The sequence below is a fragment of the Tupaia chinensis genome, unplaced genomic scaffold, assembly GCF_000334495.1.
Source record: "Tupaia chinensis unplaced genomic scaffold, TupChi_1.0 Scaffold000174_1, whole genome shotgun sequence".
Taxonomy (NCBI): domain Eukaryota; kingdom Metazoa; phylum Chordata; class Mammalia; order Scandentia; family Tupaiidae; genus Tupaia; species Tupaia belangeri.
Window position 1 is genome coordinate 2365608 of NW_006159649.1, and position 11135 is coordinate 2376742.

At 36.7% G+C, this 11135-nt stretch overlaps 1 protein-coding gene and 1 pseudogene across 4 annotated transcripts in view; both read right to left on the reverse strand.

Annotated features, from left to right (window-relative positions):
* Nucleotides 1–11135, reverse strand: part of CBLB (Cbl proto-oncogene B) — a 238663-nt gene that overhangs the window by 90301 nt on the left and 137227 nt on the right. For all 4 annotated transcript variants that reach the window (XM_006146266.3, XM_006146263.3, XM_006146264.3 and 1 more), the window contains exons 7-9: nt 8903–9040; nt 5548–5635; nt 812–943 (exon numbers count right to left, since the gene is read on the reverse strand). In XM_006146266.3, the coding sequence (XP_006146328.1) occupies nt 812–943; nt 5548–5635; nt 8903–9040 (358 nt within the window). The remainder of the gene's footprint in view (nt 1–811; nt 944–5547; nt 5636–8902; nt 9041–11135) is intronic.
* On the reverse strand, nt 6953–7815 carry LOC102487786 (SNARE-associated protein Snapin pseudogene; annotated as a pseudogene).

An 11135-nucleotide genomic window follows, 5' to 3' on the forward strand; every position in this document is an offset into this window, starting at 1 on the left:
TCTAAACTCCATCAATCTATTTCTAGCTTCAATATGACTAAGATAAGCAATGGCGGCAAAATGAATTGATCCAAATATTCCATGAGTCCTTCAAATACTCAATAGTGGAAATCTAACCAAAAATCTATTTTAAAATGTCCAAACTGTATTACAGATGAAAATGCACAAGACAGTCCCTGGGCAGAACAATTATTCTATAGGCCTTAATATAAAACACCAAAGCAATTTATATTTATTGAATGCCTGCTACAGACAGGAAGGAAGTTTGCTTTAATTCTACTTCTGTAAATTGGAAAATTTAAAGCCTATTTCTGTGGGAACTTTAAACATTTGGGAGATATCTTCTGTAGATTCTTATTGTAGTGTAACAGAACCACCACTTCTCCTTAGCAAAAAAGAGTCTTGATGGAAAATGCTTATATATAATTTATCTTAATTAGGGATCACCTTATTTCTGAATCTAACCTACTACAATAAAAACAGAATCAGACCTACAATAAGTTGTATAAATATGGCTACTTGGTAAAATCTCTATAGGTGATATCATGAAATCAATGCTGCTATAGAAGTAGGATATCTTCTGACTAATATCATAAAATAAAGTTATACATATAAAAAAACAAAATAGATAACACAACACAAAAATACATAATAAAGAAACTCAAACAAAGGAGATTTATTTAAATATGCATTTTAAATAAAGCACCTAATATTATTTCCTGAATCATTAAGCTGAAAGAAATCGAAAAGAGAATTATTAGTAGGGAATATAAGGCGGACATCCATGCTGCTAATTACACCTTGATTATACCTGCCACGCTGTGAGGCAAGAGGTGCACATCAAATGCCCGCAAGGTTCGATCTTGACGTCTTTGTCATTTTCTGCACAAATTTTACAGAGCTGAAACGTGGAGCCCATTTCACAATATAGTTCGTATTGTTCCTGGAATTTAGAAAAAAAAGATGGAGGGCAATGTTAATGTATTTCTAGCATGGACTGGAATATCAACTTTTCTCAAGGAAAATGACTTAAAATAGATATTTCCCCCTTGATCCTGTCAGAATTATGTTACATTCAAGATTGTTTTAAATGGATAATTACAGCTTGGTCTCTCAGGTCCATTTTAAAAAGGTTTAAGCTTTTAGGAGCTCTTTAATACTTCAGATTATTTCATGTTCTGCACTGTTGCTTTAGGGAGAAACTTGCTTCAACATACAGTGAGATGACAGACCCGGGACCAGCAGATGGCAGAATGGTTGCCTCTCCATATTGTCCCATATTGCCAACCATGGTTTGAGTCCTGAACTGGGTGGCCTAAAACTCACGCTGTGTGTGTGTGTGTGTGTGTGTGTGTGTGTATGTGTGTATCCCAAAATCCTGAGAGGAGAATGAAGGAGAAGGGATTGTGGTATGGCCATCTCCCATGAGAAAGTGATTTCTTGCTTTCTGTTTCTCTCTTCCCCCGTGAGTGCACACGTCCTATAGCAAAATTCTCTCTAAAACACAATAACACCAACTACCAAAAAAAAGACAAACCATAAACCACACACACACACACACACACACACACACACACACACACACACAAAAGACAAACCTTATGGTCTTAAAAAGGTAATATAAATGACTTTATCTTTCTGTAGCCATTGCATGCTCACCTAATTTCTCTGCTGACTTGGAAATAAAATACAATTCTGACTGAACATTAAATTTTATTTCTCAGATATTGTTAGGAATTCAATGGAAGAAAAGCAATATTTACTGAACCCTTTTTTATCACAGGCAACATGGTCTACACTTAATATTTTGTATAATCACCAAAGCATAATAAGATAAATTAAATTTCAGAAAAGATACCTGAGGCTCACTAAGTTTAAATTGCTTTACTCAAATTTTAAATTAAGCCTCTAACTTTTAAAAGTGTATATGCTTTCCTTATATAACACTGTCAAGAAAACTCATCACTTCAGCAACTGAAAATTGTTTCATTAAACTTCTATTCTCTTGAATTCGTAAATGGTATTAGTATAGAGGATAGTAAAATTAGGAATTCTCAAATACTGAATCTACACCATAATGGAGATATACATAAATTATAAATGTAAAGAAAATAAAAAAGGAAGTGTCATTTAAGAGGAATACAAAGAAAAGAAATAATGAAATCTAGATTGGGTAAACAGAGACCAGAAGATAGATGAATGGTTATACCACTGGATTCCCTTACAGTTGATCATGGTTTCGTTTGCACACCCGGCATCTTAAAACTCACGCCGAGTATGTGTGTGTGCATGCCCTAAATCTCAAGAGGAGAATGGAGGTGAAGGGACTGTAGGTGACCATTCCCTCTGGGGAGTGATTTCTTGCTTTTTGTCTCTCTCTCTGTCTCTCAGGTGAGCACACACGCCCTATAGCAAAAAAATCCCTCTAAAAAAAAAAGATTGTGTAAATAATAATAAATCTTTTACTCCAGTAAGCTCTAATAAAATATCTGGCTTTCAGTAGAATAAATAAATGACAATATTTAGTCTATAACCTACCAAAAGATAATAATACTTGAGAGTAAAAGGTACCTACATGTATATACAAATATATGTAGATATACACATAATATATATGCACAGACACACACAAATAAATTGTGTCTACCATAATGTACAAATAGTTTTTAGGGAAATTAAGGACAAAGACAAGATAGAATGGATCAAAGTGGAAAAAGAAAAACAAAGTGATTCAAAACAAGTTGCTGAAGTCTCTGCAATAATAGACATATTGATAGTGGTTATGACTATCCAAAAAACAAATTTACAATTAAAAAAATTACAATAAGATAAAATTACAGATATAGAAGTCAGTGCAACCTAAGGAATAAGAATATTATTGAGTAGCTCAAAGAAATGGACCAGCAGATGTCATAGCAGTTAAGTCACTGAACGCCCATGGAGTTGACTGCAGTTTGAGTCCCAGACTTGGCAGCCTGAAACTCATGCCAGGGGCATGTGTGTGCATGCCCAAAATCCTGAGATAATAATGGAGAAAAGGGGGTCGTAGTGCGGCCAACCCACCTAGAGGGTAATTTCTCGCTTTCTGTCTCTCTTTGTCTCTCATGAGCACATGTGCCCTAGAGTGAAAAAACTCTAAAAAAAAAATTAGAAGAAGAAGAAGAAGAAATGTTATTACTCTTAAAAATGTATTTATTTTAAATTGCCAGATAGTGTATATACCCACCAGAGAGAGACAGAAAAACAGACAGAGAAAGAGAGAAGAGAGAGAGAGAGTAAGAGAGAAAGCACTCCCTTCTCCATTTTTTTTATCCTGTTGGGATTGGGGGCAGACATACACACATGCCCAGAGTGTTTTTCAACCACTGGGGCCAGGATTCAAATTATGGTTGGCCATGTGGGATTCAGCTCCCTTCAGCACTAGGCTATGGAGGTGTCCCAAGGGTTTATTTTTAATGGTAATTATGTAAAGAGAAACTGTCTCACATGAACATCCTTTTACACATATGAATATCACTAGATAATTTTTAAAATATAAATATATATTAAAATTTTAAAAATACTAGAAGTGCATATAAATATCAAGACATATGTTTCACATAATGCTATCAAGATAGCAGGGACTAAAACCTGGAAATGACAAATAAAGTAAATCCTTATCTACTATTTTCTAGAACACATCTAATTTCCCTCTGGCTTGGTTTTTCTCTCCCTTAAATCTTTATTATTTATTCTACAAAGCATAAACATCTCTAAATTATAAAACATTTTAAAGCTAGACTGTATGTAAAGCAACTATTCAAGTTCTCTTTCATCCTTTCCCTGATGCCCAATTTCGTTCACTTTCTCAGTTAAATTTTGCTACCAATTTGCATTTTTTTTGAGTATGCACATTTGTTCACATACGGTAATTTCTTCTTTTTGATTGACTGATAAAACTGAATTAACATGATATGACTTTATAAAATAAAATGTTACACAACTAAACTTTGTATAAGTGAATTTTTTTTTACAGAACCAGACACAAAACTTTCTAGGAGAGTATGTACAGCTACCTCCTTCCTAATGATGATGTTCTATAATACAATATAGACATACTGTATTATTTAATGTATTATGAAACATTTGATATTTATAAATTTTTGAAGTTAAAAAAATCACTGTTTTAAAAATTTTTTACTTTTATGAAAGTGCTACAAAGAATATTCTTTTGTACAGATCTTGTGTACATATACAATCAATACATAAAAGAAACTAGAGTTAAAAGACATTTTCATTTATGATTTTATAATTACTAAATATTAAGAAAGCCCTTATCAGAAGTTACAATAAAAATTAATTAGTAAAAACATTAAAAGTAACAAAAACTATAAGTTTTTATAATCTCATTATACAAATAATTTAAAATTTTTTTAATCAATCAATGAACAAATAAATAAGAAATTACCATGTGTGACCATATGTGCATAGTCAAAAGAATATAAATTTGTGGAAATGTTTTTAAGAGGTTTTTGCCTTTGGGCACAGATGTTCTCCTGAGGGGGAGAGACAGAGACAGTGAAAGGGAAAGTGAAAAATCACCCCCCAAAAGGGGATGGCCACACCACAGTCCCTTCTCCTCTTTCAATCTTGAGCATGCACACACATGCACCCGGCATGAGTTTAAGCCACCGGGTCAGGGACTTGAACTGCATTTGGCCATCTGGGAGTCCAGAGACGTAACTACTACACCACATGCTGTCCTTAAAATTGGTAGAAATATTAAACAGAGGAAATGAAAAGAATTGGAATCAGGGAGAGAATGAAGAAGAATTTGAAGAGTTTCTTTTACATAGTCTAGACTTTTTTAGAATTATTTATTAGCATAGTATTTAATTCTTGCTATTGGGCACATGTGCTCACCAGAGAGAGAAAGAAAGTGAGAAAGCCTGGTCTGCAACTCAAACTGCTATCAGTCATGTGGGAGTCCAGCACCATGCCACTTGGTGGCCCCACACAGTCTTGTTTTAAAATCTTTTATAATTTGAAGATCTTTGTGCTTTGTATAATAAAATAATACACATTTTTCTAAAAATAACCATATAGCATACTAAAAATCTAAAAGTAAAACAAAAAAAGATTTGCCTAGTTCCATCCCTGCTCATAATCTATGAGATTGCCAACAATGGATTTAGAAAAACATTATTATCTTTAATAGGCTTCAATTACCCATTCCATTCTAAAAGTTAATGCATATAATTATTGTAAACATTTTTGTAGCTTTATAAATTATGGTCCTCTCCACATACCTGTCTACATGTGAATTTATTTCTCTCTCCATATAAATTCCAGTGTTATATTGCAAGTGAGAACATTAATAACAAAGTTTTATCCAAAAAGGAGTAACAAAATTTCTCTTCGAACACTCTTAGAAATCCTTAAGTAGCTTTTGTATTAAATATCTCTGCATGACTGTACCCACAGGGTATGTATGTAGAAGATCTTATTTATTATTTCAAAGGTATTACAGATACTAGTTAATAACACTTACCCAGAAATTGTCCTTACCTGTGTAACTTTTATATGATCATGGGGTGTAGGTTCACATAATCCAGTTAAATCAGGATTATAACTCCTTCCATCAGGATAAAGATAACTAAAATTTAAACAGAAACAAACAAGTTCTAATTTCATTTGTTATTTCATTAGATTTTTTTCAGTTAAACACAGTTTAGTGTGCCCCCCCCAAGGGAGATTTTTGCTATAGGGCACATGTGCTCAATAGAGAGACAGAGAACAAGAAATCACTCTTCCCCCCTCCGCCAGGGAGGATGACCACACCATAATCCTTTTTCCTCCATTCTCTCATAAGGATTGCACACATGCACCCACCCCGCACACATGTGCCTGGCATGAGTTTTAAGCTGCTGTGTCTGCTACATAGGAGTACACCAATGTAACCATTACACCATCGGCTAGTCCTGAGTGTTTTATTTATTTATTTATCTACTTATTGAGAGGTTTTGCTATAGGGTGTGTGCACTCATCAGAAAGACAGAGAGAGACAGAGTGACAGAAAGTGAGAAATCATCCCCCAGGGGGGATGGCCACACCGCAATCCCTTCTTCTCCATTCTCCTCTTGGGATCTTGGGCATGTGCACACACTCGACCGGCATGAGTTTTAAGCCACCAGGTCCGGGTCTCGAACCAAGATCAACTACATGGGAGTCCAGCAACGTAGCTATGACGCTAACTGCTAGTCTCTATTTTTATATAATCTATATCAACAACACATTCTTTCACAGCTTCCATCATATCATAAGTAATTTTTACAACATTTAAAACATAGAAATTATTTTCATGTACGTAATACATAATGCCTATAGAATCAGTGACTGAGTAACCATTTTCAATTAAATATCTTTAATATATATATAGACATTCATTTTATGGCCTATTTTAAAATACTTTGAATGTACACCTATTTTACATCTTTCCTCTGAAGCACAGGTAATGTCAACTGCATCATTTTATACCATGTTTCAGACCACGTGAACAGAAGAACGGATCTCATTTGTTCTGTGCTAACTACGGTGCACTTTCTTCTGCTAGGTTTTTTGTTTTGTTTTGTTTTGTTTTGTTTTTGTTTGTTTGTTTTGTTTTGTTTTTTCCTGGATCAGAGAATAGCATTGAAGCATTTATTGATTTAAATAGTTCTAGCAATAGTACTACCATATTCAAGCCAGTGCAATCAAAAGAGGCTAGACAGAGGCCATACACTTTGCCTGGCTGCCCTCTCCTCCAAATCCCCAGTGTAAACAAAGAAAAATGAGAGCACAGGTAGAGAGGGATATACTGCCCAGGCCCATGTAACCAGGTATGTGACAAAGGAAGCCTGACTGGTTAAGCCTGCAGAGGGTGAGCCTTGAATATGTAGCAATTAAAAAACGTAGAGGCTTCAGCTTGTTCATAGAAGTAAAAGCTGTAGTAGTATTGTACGTAAGTCCTTTGGAAACCTGCGTCCTGCTGCACGTACATTTCTTGAGCCCCCCTCCCCACCATGAATGGGTACAACTTGAGCGCTAAGGTCCAAAGAGGTCTCCTGGAATCTTCACATCTGTAGAAACGGCAGCTGGGAAACAGTACTTGTGCTACTCTAAAGCCAGGGCACGCCTGTTATTTGCCTGGGGAACCAGGAGGATAAACTCCTGAATCCAGCATTGCCCTCCTGTGGGCTGTTTCCTTGGCAACACTGTGGTTTAGCCACCTCAGCCGTTCCTGGGCATTCTGTAGAATGTTGTTGACCAAGACAACTCGCTGACGAGCATTAAGTAGTTTCTTAACATAGGGGTCTAGATCCAGGGCCACTTTTTGATCCTCATTGATACGGCATAGTTTTGCAGCTAGGTTGTCAATTTGTTCCCAGAGTTCTACCTGACTCTCTCTGACAGCGTGCACATGAGAGTCGAGCTGCTGCACCGCGGGTCGCAGGAACTCCAGGAGCCCCTCGGCGAAGAGGTCACGGCCTGTGGGCCCCGCCACCGGGGTCCCCGCCCCGCACACAGCGGCAGAACCAGCCCTCGCCACCACGATTTGTCTCTTCTGCTAGGTTTCTATCACATTCCTTGCTGAAGAAAGCTGAGTCACATATTTCTCTTAAGTCACTTGGCAAAGCAAACGGCAAGAAAAATCAGAGTAATGAGGTGACACTGAGAATACAAGGAATGGATGAAGAAGATGGCTTATGAATAAAATAAATAAGAACCAGATACGTGAGTGCCTCCTATGAAGGGCTTAACAGATTGTTCAAACTTTGTGTTGGAGGAAAATTGCATTTTGAATTTAAAAAAGGAAGAGAACTTAATAAAATAAACAGCTTGCAACAAACTGGACATAGCTATCAACCATTTCATTCTAGCACAGGGATTCATTATTAGTATAAGTAAAAGGAGGATGTACAGAGAAAAGGAGGAGAAAGGACAAAGGGAGAAAGGGCAAGAATTAAAAATTACTGCATCATCAGTCAAATTGAAAATAAAATTAACAATTTGAGGTTTACAGAAGGCAAATGGAAATAAATTACTTTAAAGAGAATTTTTAAAATATACACAGTTTTACATCTACTTTAAACTACTTTTAAAGAGGGCTGGCTGTGGGACCAGCAGTTAGCATAATGGCTATGTTGCTGGACTCCCACGTAGTTGACCGGGGTTCGCATCCCGGACCCGGTGGCTTAAAACTCACGCCAGGCGTGTGTGTGTGTGTGCCCAAGATCCCAAGAGGAGAATGGAGGAGAAGAGATTGCGACATGGCCATTCCCCTGGGGGTGATTTCTCGCTTTCTGTCTCTCTGTGTCTGTCTGTCTGTCTGGTGAGTGCACGCGCCCTATAGCAAAAACCGCTCGTGACAAAAAGAAAACCCCCAAAAAAAAAAAAAAAAAAAAAAAAAAGGGCAGAAAAAAAAAGAGGGCTGGCAGGTGGCATGGTGGTTAAGAGCACTGGACTCCCAGATTGCCGACCATGGTTCAAGTCCCAGACCTGACTTTCTTACTTTCCTACTCTCTCTCTTTCCAGGTAAAATGAAAATAAATAAATGAATAAATTTAAATAAATAATTACTTAGAAAAAAACTATTTTTAAGTTCTAATTTATTGTCCAACAAAACATAAACTAGCATTATAATTTGATGTCAGAATATATTTGCTACAGCACATACTAGATTCAGTTAATTAGACTCCCTTAAGATGACTTTTAAAAAGATGAATAATGAAAACTAAGGAGCACCCATTTCTTATTCTTGAGACAAAAAGCAAACAGCTAAACGATCAGTTGCATTGTTCATTCTCTCTCCGTCTCCATCCCCTCCAGTCTCTTTTCCAAATTTGTGAGTTGTCAAAACCTGGACTCCATTTCTCATACTTACAATCCTTCCCGGCTGCCATCGATCAGGGCTTGAAATAAGGGCTTGTTATGAGGTATGGTCTGTAAGATATTGCCATCCCCAGTCACGTAGCCAATGGCCCACTGTCCCAGTCTCGTGCAGCTTAACCGGAAAATGTAGCTGTGAAACGTGGGAAAATGACATATAATGTTTAATTATATTCAGTTCCTACGTACTAAACAATGTGTTAGTTATTTTAAGCAAAAGAATAGAATCATTCAGAATTTCTGATATGTCTTTTAAGTTAACTTTAACACCATTGATTTCTCCATTTATTAATCTATAAAATAAACATGGATAATCTTTTTTTATTTGAATATCACAAAAGTTCTATGAGAAAATAAATAAAGGTGTAAAATCGTGTGTGATTTATTTACCATTACCATCAGGGGTGTTTTGTGTAAAAGTGCCAGAAGTATGAAACAGCTAAGATAAATATTTTTTTAAATACAAAAATAAAATGAATAAATAAATTTAGTTTGTCCATTTCATTCAGTAATTGAGATTGTTTCTACTGTGGAATTAAATATATTATCTTTAGAATTAATATATTAGGTTGTTAAAAAAAAACATGATATAGTTTTCTATGCGAAAACGCACCATGACTTTTCCGACAACTCAATATTAAAGTTATTAATTTTTAGTTATGAAACAACTTGTTTAAAACTAATATTGTTTGACCCAGACATGATGGCGTGCACTCCTACGATGCTATGTTCTGCAGAGTGGGCCACATGGGAGGCCTGGGCTCCATCACCAGTCCAACCTGTGGGTCAGGTGCAGTAATGCTCATCTGTAATCCTGGCAACACAGAGTGGTTAAGACATGAGTATCATGAGCTCAAGACTGGCCTGGGCAACCTAGTGAGACCCCATCTTAAGAAATGGGGTCCAGGGACCAGCAGTTAGCGTAATGGCTATGTCGCTGGACTCCCACGTAGTCAACCGCGGTTCGTGTCCTGGACTCAGTGGCTTAAAACTCACGCCGGGTGCGTGTGCGTGTATGCCCAAGATCCCGAGAGGAGTATGGAGGAGAAGGGATTGTGGTGTGACCATCCCCCATGGGGGGTGATTTCTCGCTTCCTGTCTCTCTGTCTCTCTCTGTCTGTCTGGCAAGTGCACACGCCCTATAGCGAAAACCTCTCCAAAAAAAAAAAAAAAAAAAGAAACGGGGTCCAGCCTCTGTGGCACAGCTGTTAGCATCCAAATCTGCAGAGTTGAAAGCCATATACCAGTCAAATCCTTGGCCCAGTTGGCCTGAAAACATGCCCAGTGCAGGTACGTGTGCCCAGGGCTCAGGCAGGTGACAGGAGGAAAGGACTGAAAGAGGAAGATCGTGTATAACCAAGCCCTGTGGAAAGTGCACCCTCTCTCTCATGTATACACATGTGTTCTATTATGAATTAAAATAATAATAATAATAATTTTAAAAGTCAGATGTGGGAAGGAGCCTGACTATAACTTTAACTGGGAGACCGAGACAGGAAGATCTCAACAGAGAGATCTGGTCTATAAATAAGTAAGAAAGTAAATCACACTGTTCCTTTCCAGCATTCCAGCCATTCACCTTTAAATAAATGCTCAAAAGAGAGCTGAACTATATTAATGAGGAAACAAACTACAGTTCAAGGTTGTCATCTACTCCTGTCAAATTCAGTATCTTATAATATGAAGTCAAAATAACCCAAAATATAAATTAAATGAAAGACAAACTCCTTTATATGAGTCTACAAAAACAGAGACACTGGGTACTAGCAGATGCATAATGATTACATTACTGGACTCCCAAATAGTTGACTGTGGTTCGAATCCTTGACCTGGTGGCTTAAAACGCACTGGGCATATGTGAATGTGTGCCCAAAATCCCAAGAGGAGAATGGAGGAGGGATTGAGTCTTGGCCATCCACTCTGGAGTGTGATTCCTCACTTTCTGTCACTCTGTTTCTCACTCTCTCTCTGGTGAGTGCATGTACCCTAGAGCAGAAATCTCTCTCTAAGAAAGAAAAAAAAAATAGAAAGACTTATCTTACATTTGTCATTATCATTTATTTATTCATTTAGCTATTTACTTATTTCAGTTTCCATCATTTCTCTTTATTGAAGCATACTGTACTCAATATTGCCACCATGATATCTATATATGGGTTTTACAATCTATTAAGTAAAGCAAAAGCAACTTAAATTTATATATATAAATCTTAAAATATATATATATA